Source organism: Crotalus tigris, unplaced genomic scaffold (assembly GCF_016545835.1).
Source record: "Crotalus tigris isolate CLP2741 ecotype Arizona unplaced genomic scaffold, ASM1654583v1 scf7180000017666.379230911805:20528666, whole genome shotgun sequence".
Taxonomy (NCBI): Eukaryota; Metazoa; Chordata; class Lepidosauria; order Squamata; family Viperidae; genus Crotalus; species Crotalus tigris.
In genome coordinates, this window is record NW_024096552.1 from 16783581 (window position 1) to 16804334 (window position 20754).

Sequence of the window (20754 nt, forward strand, 5' to 3'; positions counted from 1 at the left end):
TTGGAAGGGGTGGAAGAAGAGAGTAGTAGTAAAGAGGAATTAGAAGTCTAGAAGTCAGGAAGACGAACAACAGGAGTCAAAAGAAAGAGAACGAGAGATAGAAAGTAAGGTAGAAAAAGGACAAAGGAGAGAAGAAGGAGCGGGTTTGAGATCACGATGAATATACAAGTAGAACAATGGAAGAAGAAATTAGGTTAGTATTGATCAATATGAACGGATTAAATGCCCCTGCCAAAAGAAAACAAATATTAACAAAATTAGTAAAACAAGGTATAGATATAGCGTGCCTAGAAGAGGTACACATAAAAGAGCAACATAGGAAATGTTTGGAATTCCCAAAATTAGGAACACTATATACAGCATTAGCGGAACAAAAACAGAGGGGAATAGTGGTATTTATTAGGAAGGGAATAAAGGCTAAATTAAAATATCAAGATATAGATGGAAGAGTGTTAATGATAGAACTACAAATGAGCAGAAATTATGGTTGTTGGTGACAATTTATGCCCGAAATGAGAATCAAAAAGAATTTTACAGCAAACTACATGAAAAACTTATAGAAATAGGACAGGGAAATATTTGTATAGTAGGAGATTATAATGCGGTGGTGAACAAAAAAAAGGTTTATGTTACCAGTATGAAAAATAAAAAGAAACTAAAAATACTACCAGGGACATTTTTTGAGATGGTACATGAACTTAACTTATTTGATCAGTGGAGAAAATTGAATCAAAAAAAAAAGGGAATATACCTTTTTCTCGAACCCACACAAATCTTGGTCTTGGTTAGATATGGCATGGATGAATGGAGAGGTAGGAAAAGATATAGAAGCAATAGAAATAATGCCAAATATGTGGGCTGACCATAATCCCTTGAAAATAACTTGGAAAGGACAGAAAAAAGTTAGGAGAAGGTGGACACTGAATTCTCAAATTTTAAAGGACAAAGAATTTATTTCAAGGATTAGAAAAATGGAACTATTTTTTAAAGATAATAAAAGCAACAAACATCATTACCAATTATATGGGATACGGCTAAAGCATATCTAAGAGGTATAGCGATAGCTTATATAGCAAAAAAGAATAAGGAGAAAAGGCAAATGCAAAATACACTTCAGGAGGAGATTAAAAAATTACAAAGGGAGCCCCAGAATGAAAAAATTAAAAGGGAAATGGCTTTGGCTAAACATAAACTAAACATGGTGGATCAAGAGAAAATGGCAAGGGAACTGAAAGCGGCAAAACAAAATTTATAGGCAAGCCAGGAGGTGGCTTGCCTATAAATTAAAAAAAGATAGGGAAAAAAGATTGATTCAGGAATTACAAGATGAGAATGGAGAGTTACAGTATAAAATGGATGAAAAGAAAAAAATAATCCAGAACTACTTTGAGGTATTATATAAAAAAGAAGAAATAGATGAGAAGAATATAAAACAATATTTAAGAATTAATGGTTTGCCGGAATTAAAAGAAGAGCAGAGGGAAATATTAAATAAGGAATTAACAGCCACGGAATTAAGAAGAGCAGTGCAAAAACAAAAAAGTAACAAAACTCTGCGGCCGGATGGACTTCCAGGGGAGGTATATAAGAGCTTGTATGAGGATTTTGAAATGATATTACTAGAAGTGTATAATGATGTATTGGAGAAAGCTAAATTACCAGACTCCTGGACAGAAGCTTATATATCCCTTATTCCAAAAGAAGGTACAGACCCCAAACAGATAAAAAATTACAGGCCAATCTTGTTGCTGAATACAGATTACAAAAATTTTACTACTATAATTGCGGAAAGATTGAAATTAATATTAAATGAAATAATACATTTGGACCAAAATGGTTTCCTACCTACAAGGCAAATCAGGATCAATATGAGAACGGTGTTAAATGTCTTAGAGTACTATGAAGCACATTCTGAAAAACAGGTGGCATTAATATTTTTGGACACCCAGAAAGCATTCGATAATCTTAAATTTTGTTCCAACAGATTAAAGATATGAGATTTGGAGGGAAATTTGAGAAAACGATAAAGGCGATATATACGACACAAAAGGTTAGAGTGATAATCAATGGGGCTAATACAGAGAAATTTGAAATAAATAAAGGAGTAAGACAGGGATGTCCAATGTCACCTCTTCTTTTTATCTTGACGTTAGAAATGCTGCTAACCCAAATTAGACTTAATGGAGAGATAAAAGGACTAAAGATAAAGAAAGAAGAACACAAGACGCAGGCATTAGCGGATGATCTAGTGTTCTTCATAGAGGAGCCGCTAGAGACAGGAAACACCTTAATGAATGAAATAGAAAAATATGGGACAGTGGCAGGACTGAAAATTAATAGAGAAAAGACTAAAATGTTAGTAAAAAAATTAACTAAAAAACAAAAGACAGAATTAGAAAAAGATTTGGGATCGCAAATTAAAAAAAAGATTAAATATTTAGGAATTTGGCTTACTGTAAGGTGTTCCTCAATAAAAGATGATCATTACAAAAAATTGATACAACAAATGAAAAAAGATTTAGAGATTTGGGGAAAGTTACAGTTATCATTATTAGGAAGGATTTCAGTGATTAAAATAAACATATTGCCAAAATTATTATATTTATTCCAGACAGTCCCTGTAAAATTAGAGAAGAGATTTTTTGAAGAACTAAATAAAATAATTAAAAAAATTATCTGGCTGGGTAAGAAAGCACGGATAAATATTAAAACGCCAAAAGATAGTAGAAGCAGAGGTGGCTTTGAACTTCCAAAATGGGAAATTTATTATCAAGCAGCGGGGCTATTATGGATTAGGGACTGGATAAATTTAGACAACAAAAAGGTGTTAACAATTAAAGGACATAATTTACAGGCCAGTTAGCATGTCTTTCTATGGGATAAACGTAACAAGACATATGCATACTTTTACCGACATCAAATAAGCGTTGATATGGACATGAGAAAAGGTCAAAAGGAAACATTATAGGAAATCACCAAATTGGGTCTCGCCAATGGAGGCAACGATTTACCCGAATACATTGGATAAAAAAAAGATGATAAGATACAAAGAAGTATTAGAGTCAGGGGAATCTTAAATCAAAGGAAGAACTAAAAGAACAGGGAATAATTATAGATACAGTTGACATATAGAAAAGATATGGAAGTATATGGAATTCAAGGGGTACCTCTACAACTGGATAGAATATTGACAGGCAAGGAAGAATTTTTTTTTAACAAAAGCGTATAAATATTTATTAGAAGTAGAAATGGAAGAAGAAATAGTGAAAGGCTCGATGATAGCATGGGCACAGAATGTAGGCCGAAATATAAATTTATAAGAATGGGAAAAAGTATGGAACAAAAACTGCAGATTAACATTATTAATGGCATATAAAGAAAATCAGTACAAAATGCTTTATAGGTGGCATCTAACACCGGCTAGATTGGCCAAGATGTATACAAATATGAAACCGGATTGTTGGAAGTGTAAATATAAGGATAGAACATTCTATCACATGTGATGGCAATGTCCTAAAGCAAGGAAATACTGGGAACAGATAAGGAGATGGCTACAGGATATAACAGAACAAATTGAATTTAAAGCTGAATTATTTTTATTAGGAATAATTAATCAAAAGATAAAAAAACAACTCCAATATATTATTGTACACATAGTAACAGCAGCGCGTATTGTCTATGCGCAATGCTGGAAACTTGAAAATATACCAGCTAATCATATGATTATCCATAAGATATTAGAATGTGCCAAGATGTATAAGCTTACGCTAGAAATGAAAGGCAAGGAAGAAACAGAATTTTATGAGGTATGGGATAAGTAGTATAATTGGTTAGAACAGAGAAATAAAAATGTATAGCAATAAATGTAAATAACTGTAAGAGTTATATGACATAGTACTGTTTAAAAAAAGAAAAATATTTATCGTTTTGTAAATTGGAAAAATGAAAAATAAAAATTAAAAAAAAAGTATGTATTGTCAAGGCCATGGTTTTCCCAGTTGCAATGTATGGCTGTGAAAGTTGGACCATAAGAAAGGCTGAGCGCAAAAGAATTGAGGCCTTTGAACTATGATGCTGGAGAAGACTCCTGCGGGTCCCCTGGACTGCAAGGTGATCAAACCGGTCAGTCCTAGAGGAGATCAACCCTGACTGCTCTTTAGAAGGCCAGATCCTGAAGTTGAAACTCAAGTACTTTGGCCACCTAATGAGAAGGAAGGACTCACTGGAGAAGAGCCTAATGCTGGGAAAGATTGATGGCAATAGAAGAATGGGACGACAGAGAATGAGGTGGCTGGATGGAGTCACTGAAGCAGTAGGCGTGAGCTTAAATGGAAGATGGTAGAGGATAGGAAGGCCTGGAGGAACGCTGTCCATGGGGTCGTGATGGGTCGGACACGACTTCGCAACTAATAACAACAATAATACTTATGAGCATGAGGATTGTTCCAAGAAATGTTAGCATCCAAAGCCTGTATCTTAATTACTACTCTACAATCCCAAGATACTTCATAAAATATACTTTAGGGACACAAACGGTCATAGTAGTAAGATAAATTAATTTATATCTACCCAACTAGCTTTATCAGAAGGAACAATACTGTTTACTTACGAAACAAATTTTCCTACTTCCACTTGTAATATTGGTTCACATAATTGCACTTCCAAGAGCATATCTTCAGCTTGCACAGCATCTCCAGGTTTTATAGGATGTGGATTATAGATTCTAAGAAATCCCATATAACTGCCTACAATAATTTTATCTGAAATAAAAACATATTTATGAAGAACAATGAAACTTAAACAAATATCCATATTCAATTCCTTCTTTAATGTTCTAAGTAAACATGCCATAGATCCAAACTGTGCTTGTTTTATTTAAAATAAGTATCATTTACAATACATCTCTTCTCTATAATCTAAAGTATGCACAAATCTAGGTCCCCTAATATTTTATCCTCACCAAAACCAACCTATGTGTTAAGCTGGACTAAGAAATTATAACTGGGTTAAAAGTTCTAAGTGAGCTCCATGATTCAGAGATTTTATCCAGTCCCAGCCCAACACTAGCTATTTTCTTATAATTTAATTCTTTTAAGTTTAATAAGATGCATCTTACAATAAATAAATAAATTACAATTTCACATTGGATTGGAAGAACAGAATTTCAACATTTTAATCACACATTAAATGTAAAAATATCCACTTACCTTGTGCACTACTGCTATTGTCAACATTTGCAACACATAAACATCCTTGATCAAATTCTTCTTTATTGCCCACTATTGTAGACCACCATTCCCGGGCTTTAAATAAAGACATTCTCTGTCAGATCTAGTGGGGGGGAAAACAACTAGCATAAAAGCCTTATTATGAACTATTTTAAAAAATAATTCAGATCTCATCTAACATCTCAATTTAACAGAGAAAATATGAATATATTTTCCTTCAAAACATCACAATAAATACTTCTGATGGGAACCAAGTTCATCATTCACAATGCTTATGTAATCTAAGTATTAGTTGACATTTTAGTTGGCATCCCACAAATCAAAATCAAAATGTAAATTATACACATAGGATTGCAAATTTAGGAATAAAGATTGCAGTCCAGCAGAGTTTCAGTTCTATACTCTATCTCAACCATTAAACAAACTCAGGAAAATTTAAAGTAGTTTATGAGTTGGAAGATATAAATATCTATTCTAGCATATAAATAAATCCTTGAACTCCATGGAGATATTTCTGGATCAGAACCACAGAGATTATGTTATTTTCAAAGAAAAGAGTTGTATATATTGTACCAAGCTTTAACACAGACCATAAAAAACATCAGTTAGAGATTTCATTTTGCATTCTCTTTTACTAAATAAATACCCTCACAATAATATGGTACAAGAGATGAACATTATGCTGGCAGCTTAGTAACACAGTTACATAATTAAAGCATGATGCATCTTTTCATCTACAAAAGACTGAAATAACAAGGTTATCTAATTATTGTAAATTCTCCACAAGCCTGATTTGTTATTTTGCAATATTAGAATCCCAAATGGAAATCTATTTATCCAATGAACTCTCTTGCTCCTTTTTATTTTGCATTCCTCTAGAAAATTGTTTGCAAGGTGTTGTTTGATATGAAGTTATTTTCTAACTATTTAAAATGGGTTATTTGGACACCATCTTCTATATTTTTTCTCTTTTTCTGATACTAACAGTAGGGCTGTTCATACAGTGAAAGACCAGTGCACTTGTACATAGAAGTATCCAATGCCTTGGAGAAGCCCAAAGATTTGCAAAAAGGTATAACACAAAAAAAAAAAAAAAAATCCTAATGACCACAGAATACAGGTTGCCTTGTGAATATGAGAAAAGGAAAAAAGTAAGAATAGAACAGAGAATGGCTGACAGACCAGAACAAAAATATTTTATCAACCATTTCATTTATAATATGAAAATAATTATTCAATGCAATAATTATTCCTATCCAATTCCTATCAATGATAACAAACGTTTCCCTTTGATTTTTGTATTATTTATGTAGCTGTCCATTTTGCTAGTTGCAACTTTAAGTGGCAAACAAAAGATTAAAAACCAGCAAAACAAAAATGGGATTTAACAGGAATGCAGTTATATCCTGATCATTTAATTCCCTACCATAATTGGCTTCAGATTGTCCTTGTGACAGTAGCTAAGGAACTCAATTTGGTAGAATATAAATAGCCTGTACTAATGCCTACTTAAAGCTATCTGGTACAGTACAGTGTGTGGTGAAGAAGAAAATAAGTAATCCTTAGCTTGGCAATATCAAATGAGTATATTAATGCAATTTTTTAAGCATACATAAATAACATTACCTGCTATCTCAACATTTTTTAATCAATTACAAAATTTATGACAAAATTGTGCAAATGTTGCCACTTTCCACAAATAGTATAAAAGTTCTTTTAAGAGTATGCCTGTACTATTACTGTTCACTTGTAAATTTAAAAACAAAACACATTCTTTACAATATTCAGTACTATGGAGTTAGAATAGCATTAACAAAAGACTACCCCAAGAATATTGTGTTGATCCAGAAAACATTTATGAATGCATAAATGAACCCATGGAAAAAAGGATGTTTACATCAAATTATCTCCATGCAATCCAAATTTAAATATATTTCAAAGTAAGCATGCATAAAATAGCATGACTTACACTATATGACATCACAAGTTTGTTATTGCTCAGGTGAAAATTTGTAGACTATTATGCCATTGCAAACAATAACTCTTTCCATTGAGCTAAATTATGCCTATTTTATTGACTTACCCGACTTGTTCGGTAACTGATGAATCTTCCTTTTTTTCTTCACCTATGCTTCCTTACACAAATTTACAGTTACAGAGAAGGACAATTCCAAGAGCTGAAGCAGCCCATGCGTGTTACCAGAGAACTGAGCACTAGAGAGTCCCTTCTCGTATACTTTATGTCTTCTTGCTCTGTCAGAACGGTAATCTTTTAAGTGCAGCCCTTTTATGCCAGCATTACATGAGAAACCCATGAGAAATTAAGTAAGCAGAAAAGGCCATGGAGAACATAAAATCATATCTACTAAACAAAAAGGTAGATGAGCCTAATTACGCGTCAATGAGATGAAAAGCCACAGACACTAAGGAAGCCACTCCACACACCGCCATTTTTGTTGCCGTTGTCATAGTACCTCGACAAACCAACGTCTGCTCTGACCCCTCCCATTCTCAAGGAAATCCTCTTGGGCGGGAAGGCTGTAACCCCCGTTGAAATTTGCTGCCGGTGGGAGGAGTAATCTAGGCGGAAGAGTGCATGCTGGAAAATGTAGTCTTACCCCAGAAAGGGTAAGTAAGTGATGGACTAGCGGTAGATTGGATTGTACTACTAGGCATACAAAGAGAGAAATATCTATGAAAGGTGGAAGTATTCCTTCCCCGGCATCTTATTTTTAGGTTCAATTTTATAATATAAAGAGAGAAACGGAAGGCTTGTTCTGAATTAAAGTAACTAGAAAGACAAAAGAGAAACTACTGCACCCCGTTGTGAAGTAAGATAGTTTCGTCCACTGGCTCCGTCGGGCCGTTGCTAATAGTCTTACTAGTCGCTTGCTCAGATCAAATGAAGAACGTTTTTTAGGGTCAATCGCCGTTCCTCTTATAGACTATACACACTTCCTGGTAAGAAAAGGAGTGGAGCCTCTGAGGCAGAAGGAGACGGATTCACTTAACTTTCCCATTTAACGGCGCTTTGACGAAGGGACAGGGATACCACGACGATCCAGGACGGCAGGCAGCGGCGTGCAGGGCCTGAGAAACTTACTTTGTGGCTTGCCGGCAGTTCAGATTCTGACACCAAGCCAAAATTTCTGTTCGGTTCCGTTCCAAAGCTGGTGTGTAAGTGTGCCGCGATGGACAAGAGCGCCGTAGCCAAAATGGGAGCAGTGGCCAGCGCCAGTGTGTGCGCCCTGGTCGGGGGAGTAGTCCTGGCCCAATACATCTTCACTGTAAAGAAGAAAACGGGCAGGAAAACGAAGATTATAGAGATGGTAAGAACGCTTTAGGATTCTAAATGTTCAGTTTTGTGCCTTCCCTCCGGATGTCATCAAGACTTGCAGCCGAGCAAGCATGAAAATGAATGCTAACGAATAGAATTGGGGTAGGAGTATAAAATACTTAGGATTTGGCTATAGTCCTCTGAAAACGAATAAAATTGAGTTAATAATTCTTTGTTTACCAGTTGGAAATGATGCGGAAGGAAGTTGATAAATCAGACAGATGTAGCTGACTTAAGTTGATATAATTTAAGTGTATATATAGAATATATAGTTTGCAATCCAATGACATAGGGTATACACATAAGGCTTTGTTTGCACTTTTAATATTCATTTCCAGGTTATTCAATAAGCAAGTTTGTTGGCAGCCTGGAATTGTATTCATGAGACTGCACTAATATGACCATTATCACTTTTAATCAATGAAGAAATTATGTTAGTTCACTTGAGATTTTTATCTGAAGATATTTTGAGTAAGAAGTTATCAGATTGCTTTAGTCAATTACTGATAGACATCTGTCGCAAATTGCCAAAAGACACATGCTTTTATCACTTAATACACTATTAACTTAATTTACATTTTTTCATTACAGAGAGGAAAGTTAAAACTGCTGAATTACACTAAATATCAAGTTAGGCAATATCTATGGGATACTCACAAGCAGATATACTTGCAAAATAATTATTTTGTATTCTTTAATATAAGCGGGGATTCATTTATCATCTGAAAGTAGTCAGATACATATTACACTGAAATTCCAAAATTGACCGTATATGATTCCTTGAAAGCTAAGAATGAAACTAATAGGAAAGGCTGGGAAGCATGAAAGTATTTATCTATACAATTCAGTGGTGGTTGGGTTTGTACAACATACTGAACTGTAAACTAGTCCGTTATAGTTCAGTGTTATGGAACTGTAGCCAATGTACCTAGTATGTCATGAGAATCAAAAAATTGTATTCTAATATGGTTAAGATAATAATAGTGTGTTTATGATGAGATTTGTTGTTGCTAGTTGCAAAGTCGTGTCCGACCCATTGCAACCCCATGGACAATGTTCCTCCAGGTCTTCCTGTCCTCTACCATCTTATGATGAGATAGTAAGGTGCTAAATTGTATTTTAGATTAATAGTATAGGGCTCAAAAGTGGCCAGTCAAAATTTGAGCAATTTTTATGCACATAATTCTACTCGTAGTTCAATGAACAATGCATCCTTAACAGAATGTAATTAATTTTAATTCTTAATACCCAGCCATATGGATATTAATTCATCAACTATATACCAGTCCCAAGCCCAGATAAATTGGGAGGATTAGGGAAAGCAATGGTAAACTACCCTGTAAAAAAAAATCTCACCAGAATATTTTATGACGATAATTCAAGATGACTTATATGAATACCAACAACAGACCCTCCCAGGCTGAATAGTAGTCTGCAAGGTCCTGGAGAGGAACAAGGACTAGATTTTAGTAGTCAGGATTGTTATAATGTTGGAGGAAAGCCTTCGGGAAGCCCAACAACTGACAGTGCCCATGACAAAAGAAGCCAAAGTTATATCAAATTGGAATATGGAATCGTAGAGGCATGTTCCTGGGAAACTCAAAATTGTAAAAAGAGCAAACATAGATGTCCTTGGCATCCGTGAGTTACACTAGACATACAGTGGTCAATTCAAATCAGACAAATTTATGATTTATTTTTCTGAAAATGATATCAAACAAAAATGAATTGTATTTGTAATTGTAATGAAACAAGGGGCTAAAGGGATTGAGAATCACAAAGCATATAGTGATTGCATAAAATTTATCCAAATTTGAGGCAAGCCACTGAACATCACCATATTACAAATCTATGCTCCAACTATAGACTCAAATGATCGTGAAATTAAACTTTTTTTGCAGTGAACTTCATATGCTCTCAAGCAAATACCAAAAAAGGATTTTTTGTATGCTATGGGTGATTTCGATGCAAATGTAGGCCATGGAGAAGTTGCAAGAATAGTAGATAAATTTGGACTAAGTGAATGGAATGAATTTGGCAATCACCTAGTAGTGCAATTTTGCTAGGAAAATCATCTCAGCATAATGAACACATTTGTTCAACACAAGCAACATTTATACATGTGGACAGCACCAAATGGACAATATCAAAATCAAATAGATTTCATTTTATGCCAGCAATATTTGAAAGGTTCACTTGCATGTCTTAAAACACTTCCTGGCACTGATTGTAGCTCAGACCCTCAGCTATTAGTGTTAGCCACTAATAGCTCAAGTTATGCAAAGTGAAAAAAAGTGCTACGCCCTAAAAATTCAATGTGGATAGCATCTCACCTATGTACTCCATAGATTAAGAATAGGCTTGAAAGGAAACATCAAGATGAACAGTGATGAGGGATCCAAGATAACATCATGGAAATTTCTGGAAAGTATGTGTCATGCCCCAAACCAAAAAAAACAAACAAGTAACTATCTGATGACACCATCAAAATAGCTGATAAGTGTAGGGTGGCCAGAGCCAAAGGTAATGAGGATGAGGTTAAAAGACTGAATACAATTTTCCAATGAGAAGCCAGGAAAGATAGAAATAGGCAGTGGGAGAAGCAGTGGCATCGTCTGGAAGAACCTAACAGGAAGGGACGTACTAAGTCCATGTTTGCTGTAGTAAAAATGATTTAGTCTAGCTTTTTAGCATGGAAAGGAATGATTAAAGACTGCAACGGGAATGTACTAAGTGACCAGCAGAAGATCAAGAATAGATGGAAAGAATAGTCAGAAAGACCTTACAGCAGTTTGACTTACCATCAAGATGACAGTGATGACAGCCCAATTAATAAAGAACCAAATATCTTGAAAGAAGAAGTAAAATGTGCCATGGAGAAATTATTGAATTGGGAAGCCCCAGGTATTGATGAAATACTTGCAACATTACTAAAGCCAGTGCCAATTAACATCATTGCCTATATCTAGAGATATGGATTACATATCAGTGGCTTCAGGACCCAAAAAGATCCGTATTTTATCACCATTTTTATACAGTCTACTCTGAAGTGATCATGCAGAAAATAGATCTGTAACTACCTGAATTGGAAGTGAAGATTGGAGGTAGAACCATAAATAATTTGTGGTATACAGACAATACAATACTATTGGCTGAAAATAAGGAGGACCTAGAAAAAATAATCTGGAAAATCAAGGATGAAAGTGAAAAAGTAGGATTGAGTCTTAACTTTAAGAAAATGATAATGACAATAGCTGTAAATGGATATGAGATGCTTAAAATCAACAAGGAAGAAATTGAAGTAGTTCAAGAATTTATCTTCCTTGGATCAAAAATTGTTCAAGATGGCAGTTGTACACCTGAAATCAAATGCAAGATAACCTTAGGCCACACTGCAAAGGTTAGATGAATAAGATCTGAAAAATCAGAGATATTGATATAAATATAAAAATCAGGCTAGTTAGAGCAATAATCTATCCTAAAATAATGTATGAGTATGAGAATTGGACACTAAGAATGACTGAACAAAGAACAATTGACATCTTTGAACTGTGTTATTGGCAGTAAATTATTGCGAATACCATGAACAACTAACAGAGAGGTCCTGAATCACAGAAAACCAGAAACATCACTAGAGGCCAAAATCACAAGTCTATATCTGATTTACTTTGCCATTTCATCAGTGCAAATTCACTGGAGAAGTCAGTGATGCTAAGAATGGTTAGTGGATCAAGGAGAAGGGGCAAGCAAAAAAACTTGCTGGCTTGATACCATCAAAGCTGATATAAAGATGAACAACTAAAAGAAGCTGTGCTTGACAGGGTAGCATAGAGAGCACTTACCCATAAAGTCACCAAAAGTCAGACACGACTGAATAGTTAAAACTACTATAGGTAGTCCTCGAGTTACAAGTGTAATAGAGCTGTCCATTCCATTCATAACTCAAAAACTCGTAGAGTGAATCTCATTCCTTTATTGAGATTACTCTCTTGCTTGTTAAAATGCACACGGCTCGTTAAGTAAACATGAAGTATCTCCGTGGGGAAGGCCATGGAGGGCCTAGTGATGGAACAGGTCCCCAAGGCCTCCCCGATCCACTAAGATATCTCATGTTTTCCCCTCCCTTCCTGCTGTGTGGGACTCACCTGGAAAAGGTCTGTCTCCTCTCTGTTACGGTTCCTGCTGCTGCCCAGATCTGAGGCCAGGGAACTTATCCACAGCCCTCCGGAGCCCAGATCAATGGCTGCAAAGCGATTTTCTGCCCCCCAGTGGCTTGATCTGGGCTTCGGAGGCCTGGAAAAGACCTCTGGAGCACAGATCTATGACTGCAGAGCAATTTTGTGGCCCCTCCCATGGCCTAATTCAGGCTCCAGAGGCCTTTTCCAAGCCTCCGGAGCCCGGATCCATGGCTGTGAAGTGATTTTGCGCCCCCCGCAGCCCAATATGAGTCCAGAGACCTTTTCCAAGACTCCAGAGCCCAGATTGGGCAGCTCCATGGCCATGGATCCAGGTTCCGGAGGCTTGAAAAAGGCCTCCAGAGCCCAGATCCGACCATGGGGGGGTCAACAATCATTCCACGGCCATAGGTCTGGGCTCCAAAATTCTTTTCCAGACCTCCGGAGCCTGGATCAGGCGACTGGGGGGGTACAAAATCGCTCCATGGCCATGGATCCAGGCTCCGGAGGCTTGGAAAAGGCCTCCAGAGCCTGGATTGGGCCGTGGGAGGCATGTAATCACTCCACAGCCATATGTCTGGGTTCCAGAGTTCTTTTCCAGACCTCCGGAGCCCAGATCGGGCTGCTGGGGGGCACAAAATTGCTCCGTGGCCATGGATCCAGGCTCCGGAGATTTGGAAAAGGTCTTTGGAGCCTGGATTGTGCCACAAGGGGGCGCAAAATTGCTCCATTGCCATAGATCCAGGCAGCAGAGGTCTTTTCCAGGTCTCCGGAGCCTGGATTGGCCGCAGGGGGCATGCGAAATATCTCTGCAGCTATAGATCCGGGTGGCAGAGGTCTTTTCTAGGCCTCTGGAGCTCCAATCCAGCTTCCGGAGGCACGTCGAAGTGTCCCCCGGCTTCAATTTTGTTTTCTGTTGGAGAGAACAGAGGCCTAAAGAACCATGTGATCATGCAAGATCAGTAGTGTGAGATCTCTCTCCACTGATCTTGCATCATCTTGCATTATTTTAGGACTCCATTCTCTGCAAACATACCGAAGGCCTGGAGCAGCCAAGAAAGCGAAGATTCTCCATCTTCGCAGGATGAGTATTGAAGGCCTGCTGCCTAGGGAGACCCACGGTGGAGGCAGGGAATAACCCGGGTGAGTGTTGCTGAGCCACTGCGGTCACTTGTAAGGACGAACAACTGCTGTGGTGCTGCAATACTCGTAATTTTGCAAATTGCTCGTAAGCACTAGGGGGTGCTCATCATGTAACTTTGAACGAGCATTAAGTGAATGCTCGTAACTCAGGGATTACCTATACTACTAATTCTTAATATCCCTTGAGGATTTTAAATTTTATATACCTTTTTATGCTTTTAATATTTAAAAGTATCCCACTCAATGTAAGAAAGATGAGCAGTTCTTAAATATTTCAAATAAACAGTATTTGGATAAAAAAAATAATTTCTCTGAAAGCAATGAAGCTGTTAGATTTCACTAGACAACCCATGATCCATTGGGCCATTCTTTTTTCCACTTATAATTCAGGCTTGTGTCCTTTCCCCTCCTCTTATGACTCTCAGGAGACTCCAGTGAAGCCTCTTCCTCCTCCCCCCATTGGCTGATCCATGGAATGGCCTGCCTGTGTTGTGGGGAAGGAGAACAAAGGGAGCCGCAGGAAAACTTCACCCTCATATTTCCTCACCAGCCATTGCCATGAAGATATTTTAAATTTTTGCCTCAGTTTCAAAACAACCAGTGCTATCCATCCTATGCGGGAGATAGGAAAGGGAGATAGAAAAAAAAGTATGTCCCTTCTATCTTTTCTTGTACAATGTAACCTACATGTTCTGGAAAGAGTAGTTGGAAGGAATAATGGTATTGAAGCAGCAACAACTTAACAAAATTTTAATCTCACAGGAGTCATGAGTCCCAAATTTTGGATATATTCTGTAATTTAGCCTATGTTACTCAAAAATTGTTGCTCCATGATGCACTGAGAGTTACAAAGTATCAGACTTGAGAGTTTTTGGTAGTATGCAGATAGTTTCTGTTCTAATGTACCATTAGGTCTAATCCAAGGTTGTAAATTTTTGTCCATTCTTTCGGTTCAATAGTTTATTTTTTTATGGTTTATTTTATGGTTTTCATGGTTTATTTTTTCCTTGAGAAAAAGATTTTGATATGCTTAAATAAGGAAAATAAGAGAAAATATTTTTATATGCTTAAATAAGAATTGTAAACAAAGATTGAAGATATGCATAGGAAGTGAGTCTTGAAATAATGGCACTTAATGCTGAATAAACAGATTTGGGTTAAATATAGTCTGGCTACCTTAGGATTCAAAGAGATTTTCCAAATTAGACTTTAAATTTGGAGAATAAATCAATTTGATCTTCATTATGGTTATTTTTTATTTTTTTATTTTACTTAGAAGATCTGAATACTCAATGAAACCATGAGAAACAGTAATTATTCTGATTGTTCTGTTGATAAGACTGTTATCCAGCAATTCCTAATACTATTGCTTAAATGCAATGGAGACTGTTGTGACTTTTTTGCTTTAACATACAGTAAAAAAAATGCTGGTTTGGTTTGTAATTCTGTACAAACAAATAATGCAGAGATAGAACTATTAAAATATCATTGATCCATACAAAGTAAGTAGATTTGTCCAATAAAATTGAATCATAATGTACAGCCAGTCCTGTAGGGACTGCTAAAGTCTGGGTGGGGGCAGCCTTCTCTTGACCTGGCTGCCGGTCCAAGGATCTCTCACTTTGGCACCTCTGATTAACAGTGGCATCTAGTACAGTGATGTTCAGTCACAACTGGCAGCCATTCACATGAGGTGACGATGGTCAATCTCTCTCGATGGTAACACGTGGGATAATGATGGTTGATCTCAGGCAGTCACAGCTTACAGGGGGGCAATGGTGATCAGTCCCTGGTAACAGCAACTTGTATATGACGATGGTAATCAGTCCTGGTAACAGCAGCCTACATAAGTCCGATGGTAGTCCGTCCCTGGTAGCAACAGCTTGTATATGACAATGATAATCAGTCCTGGTAACTGCAGCTTGCATAAGCCGATGGTAGTCCATCTCTGGTAACAGCATCTTGCATACAACAATGCTAGCCAGCCCCTGGTAACAGCAGCTTACGTGGTGTGTAGGTGGTCAATCTCTCTCTGGAACTTGCAGGGACCTCCCTTCCCCACTCTCCTCATCTCTCTCTGCCCTCACTCCATGTAATCCTCCCCTTCTCTGCCCCTTTTGCCTCCTCCAGCTTGTTCCAGTAAAGGAAAAAAGATAAAACTTCCCTGACCTCTATCCTCTTTACTTCCCCCTCCTTATCCCTCTAACTTTTCCCCATTAAAAAATATGTTCAACCCGGTCAAACTCTTCCTGCACTCTTCCTCTACCCAGCTTGCTCCAGCAAAGTGAAAAAAGTAAAACTTCCCTGACCTACCCTCTCTATTTCCCTTCGTCCAGCTTGTCCGCAACAAAAAAACAGTAAAAGGCTTTATCTCCCCCCTCTCTCCCCCCCCTCCATCTGGCTTGCCTGCAACAAAAAGAAATCAGTAAATGGCTTCACCTCCTTTTTCTTCCCTCCTCTGAGCCCTCCTGCCGCCAGCCCAACAACAGCTGCCAGAGCTCCTCATTTCCCTGTCGGATCGGCAGGGCTCCTGCAAAACCTCTCAGCCAACCCCGTTCTCACCCCAGATCCACTACAATAAGATTTACATAGTTCTGTCCCAGCCTATGTACGTCCTTGTTACTTAAAAGGACAACCCCTCTTTTAACAGTAGGCTGGGAAAACCAACCAATACAGTTCTGATAATTTTCCCACAAAACAAAAGCAACGGAACACTTTTCCAATGGATAGTTTGTTCAAAAGCAAAACAGAGCACAAATCAAAACAAGAAATAATTCGCAAGCAAAACAAACAGACCATGATCCCTTGACACTGAAGTTCTTTGCAATCGGTTGCCTCCAGCAACCAGCCCTGCCCACACATTCCCTTTTTGTTACGCAGCCCCCAAGGCGTGGCTTCTCACTGCTTCCTACTTCTCCCCTTGAGTTGACCCATTGCCTCCCCCTGATTTACTCATGTGACCTGCCTACGTTTAAGAGCATCTCTGTGGTCTTCCAGGTGTGCTTCCTCCGAGTCTGACTCATCCTCCCAGTACAGCTGGCTTTCAGCTTGATCATGAGTGGAGGGGCCAGGTTCTTCCTCACTTTGTAAGTCTTGTAACTCATCAGAACCCTCCTCCAACTCTGATGGCTCCCAGGCCCCTCCTCCTCTTCCTCTGATTCCCTGGACTCAGCTGCTGGGATCACAGGCTGGCACGGAATCACAACAATAGTGATTCTGTTAATTGGAATTGGTTAAAAAAATGGATTAGACAAATTTCTGGAAAATTTATACAATATATAGACATTGGCTATATATTTCTCCAATGTTAATATTTTTCAATATGTGCTTTATCTCAAGTTTTTCACTATCAAACTTGGTAACATATAGCTAGAATAGTTGAATTAGCATAAACATTGTATGTTTCCCTCATCATCAGAAGATGATTAGTGCCAGACTCTATAATACTGTTCTATGTTTATGAATGTATATGCTGCCTTCTGAATTACCTTGCCCATAAGCATGTTTAGGATACCAGTGTTGGATGGAAGCAAAGTCATGGTAATAGATTATATTTAGGATAATGAAATACTTCAGTACTTCTATTTTTTATTAAACCAGTATATATTTCTGCCCATCTTGCAGATGTGATTCTGGACTTTAATAAGACATTAAAAATAGTACAGAACTAGTATCAACAATATGCTGGTCAAAGACTGTAATATTACCTACTTAATACTTACCTACTGGCCTGCTATAGGGCCTTTGTAGAGACCACGTCTGGAATTACCTCCACTCCGGCATTCTGCCTTCTAGGATTGGATTCAAGGATAAGGTAAGGGCCAGGCTGTTCCCAGTCTAATCTAACAGAGGCCCGCAAGCACGCCACCTCCCCTGGTTGTAGTATCCTCTTCACTAGATCTAACTTCCACAACTGCCCCACCCCCCTCTGCCAGGGCCTGTTGCTCCCGCATCAAGTGTTGGTATGCTGTCTGCAGTATGGGATGAACATCCCCTATAACCGAATCGTTCTCTAATGGGACAATTGGGGTGAGCAAAAGCCTAACTAAGTTGGTATTTGTCCCCACAATCAACGAGCCCTGACTAGCTCCTGAGGGTGGGCACACACAATGGCCAAGATGTCAAAAGTCTCTGTATACCCAGCAACAGAGGATCCAAATGTTAGCTGGATGGGCAGGTACCCATCATATGGGAACTTCTCGGTCCCAGTTCTCCAAATCTTCAAATCGTCCAACTTCTGTGTGGGTATATGCCTCAGGTGCCTATCATAAATATCCCGATATAATAACGTCACTTGTGCACCTGAATCCAAGAGGGCCCTTGTATAAATACCCTCCACTTGTACTGGCACCATTGGGGAGGGGCCCACCAGCTATTTAGGAATTTTGGCAGTGAGAGACACAGCATCTGGTTCAATAGTCCATACTTGAGTCCCCAAAGACTGTTGCTGGGACCCTATCGCTCTGACTTCGGAGGGTTCTAAGATATGGAGTCTCTTGTTAAAGACGATACTCCCATCACTGATAGGAGCTTTGAGGGACATCCACTCATGGGGGGTGACAACCAAACCTGCCCTCATTCACCCCTTTGATTGGAGCTAGCTGATATTGCTGGGCACCCAGTTGGCTCCCTCACTGGGGCCTTCGATAGTGTCCCAACTGAACTGAATTCCCTGATCTTCTATATGGTTTTGTACAAGTACAGCTATAATGTCCTATATCCCCACAGTTGTAACAAATCACTGACCTTGCCAGATTGTTGGCTGAGGTGAAAGGGCCAATTCCCCCCACCTGCTGATCTGTCCCGACCTCTATTTGGAGGCGGACCACCCATTGCCATCCATGAGGCCATCCTGCTTAAGTTCGATATCTGAGCTTGCATAGTTCTCAGCTGATCATCATCCTCTCCACCCTTCCTCACTCTGTGCTTGGGGGCCATCTCGATGATAAATTGGCTATACCCTCTTTGGCCTCCTCTACCACTTCCGTTGCCATAACTCTCCGTATGAGCTCATTATACTCCCAGATACTCCCTTTAGCTTCAGTCCTTATTTGATTCCAGACAGAATCCGAGGCTAAAGCACCCCAGGAAAGCTGCTCCATCCGGGCGTGCTCTACCTCAGTTGGATCCAGCCCTCCCCTTCCACAACCTAGTATAATTTGTTCAGTCATCTTACATACTCAGATGGCTTTTCGCTCTCTTTTGATACATATGCTCAAAGCGAAACAGTAAGCTAGAAACTGTTTCAGCATATCTAAATTCATCATGCAATAGGGAGAGAGTCACGGACAGTAAAATGCCCTCGGCTCAACATTGGACTTCTAATAGCTTCCGCGGCAGGGCCCTTTAAACTTTCTCTGACCCTGACTTCCACTTCCGGTTCGTGGCACGTTCAGCCATACAAAGAGATCTCTCTCTTTGTTGATTGTTTTCCCTCCACCAGTAGATTCTTATGCAGGTCTTAAATCGCCCTGGAGGGGCAACTACCATTGAGGAGGCTTTTGCTCGGCTGCGGTGGAGCGGCGGCTCCCCTTACAGTCCGAGCTAACTCTGTAGGGCCGATGGAGAAGATCAACCAGTAAAATGGCCGATCATTTTGCTGCGCCAGCCGAAATCAGAAAATCATCTAAGCATAAAGAACCACCGTGGTGAATCCGGGTGAGACCTTTCCTCCCTTTCTCTGTCCTGACTATTTGCCTGTAAAATGTTTTTGATCACTTCCCTGTCTTAAGAGAACAGTTTCTGTCTACTTGGGAAAGAAAGTTTTAAAAGAACTAAAATAGTTATTGACTACTTGATTTTTTTTAAAAAAAAATTTGGGATACCTAGGGGCCCTGAAAAAAAATAAAAAAGAAACGCTATATTTTTTTACTTTATCTGTTAAACTGCAGATACCTGCTTTTGCTTTTTATGTTTCCGAAAGAGATAATTTTTTATCTATTTGGAAGAAAGAGTTTACAGTCCACTGAGGACATCTTGTGGCGAAAAGTGCCATTACAACTGTATTGTTTTTGCTATTTGAAGATGAATTTGACCTTTGGAGGTGGATATTTGTTGACCTTTTTGAAATATAGCCTCCACTAAAAGATTAAAGACTATTCTTGATGAAAGTATTTCACCATTGAAATGGAAGAAGCTTATCCACAGCTTGACTATGAACTTACATTGGAAAAGATTTTGGAAACTACAAACTATATAAAAGCTTATATTAAATCTTGAAGAAAAATCAAAGATGATACTAGAGAACCACAGATTGACTTTCAACCATCTGTTCAAACTACAGACCAAAGAATAATGGAGGAAGAACAGATCAACCCTAGAGAGGTTCCCACTCAGCAAGATATGCAACTGAACAAGACAGAGGAACTGCACTTACAATTCAATTATGAACTTACAGTAAGAAACTACTGAGCAAATTAATTCTACGATCTATGGAGAACATTGATGATCAAAGAATACCATTAACTGAACTATTTGATCTCCCAAAAATAACAGAGCTTGACATTCAGGTTCAAGTTATTGAAAATTGGGACAATGTAGACAATCAACTAGCAACTTTAATAAGGAATAAAATTGACTATACTATTCAAACAATATTGGAAGAAAGAGAAGAGAACTTTGATTATTTTGATGTATTGAGAAATAGCTTTACTCAAATGTTGAGGTTTGATGATGCTGAGGCTTTATCTTGGAAACCAGTTTGGCATAGAAAGAAGGCTAGAGTTAAGTTTAAAAATGTGGTTTAAAATTCCACTGAATGGGTTAAAAAGGTTGTTGATACTTGGATTGTTTTAATAACAAATGAAATAGGTGATTCTGTAAAAGGATTTTTTTGTAACAATACTTGGTATTAGAGATGATAAGTAGTTGG

General features: G+C 38.2%; 2 protein-coding genes across 16 annotated transcripts in view; one reads left to right on the top strand and one right to left on the bottom strand.

Moving 5' to 3' along the window:
- Nucleotides 1–7711, bottom strand: part of BBS9 (Bardet-Biedl syndrome 9) — a 273478-nt gene extending 265767 nt beyond the window's left edge. For 12 of the 13 annotated variants that reach the window (XR_005555992.1, XR_005555988.1, XR_005555990.1 and 9 more), the window contains exons 1-3: nucleotides 7312–7711; nucleotides 5208–5331; nucleotides 4610–4760 (exon numbers count right to left, since the gene is read on the bottom strand). Coding sequence is in view for 7 of the 13 variants with exons in the window: in XM_039336805.1 (XP_039192739.1) it covers nucleotides 4610–4760; nucleotides 5208–5319 (263 nt within the window). In the remaining 6 variants the exon portion in view is untranslated. The remainder of the gene's footprint in view (nucleotides 1–4609; nucleotides 4761–5207; nucleotides 5332–7311) is intronic. The other variant, XM_039336807.1, reaches the window with a different exon arrangement.
- Nucleotides 7712–7758: 47 nt separating this feature from the next.
- NT5C3A (5'-nucleotidase, cytosolic IIIA) overlaps nucleotides 7759–20754 on the top strand; it is a 72349-nt gene continuing 59353 nt past the window's right edge. The window contains exon 1 of one of the 3 annotated variants that reach the window (XM_039336822.1): nucleotides 7759–7856. Coding sequence is in view for 1 of the 3 variants with exons in the window: in XM_039336818.1 (XP_039192752.1) it covers nucleotides 8420–8557 (138 nt within the window). In the remaining 2 variants the exon portion in view is untranslated. Of the gene's footprint in view, nucleotides 7857–7926; nucleotides 8558–20754 lie in introns of those variants that run through there. The other 2 variants (XM_039336818.1, XM_039336821.1) reach the window with 2 other exon arrangements.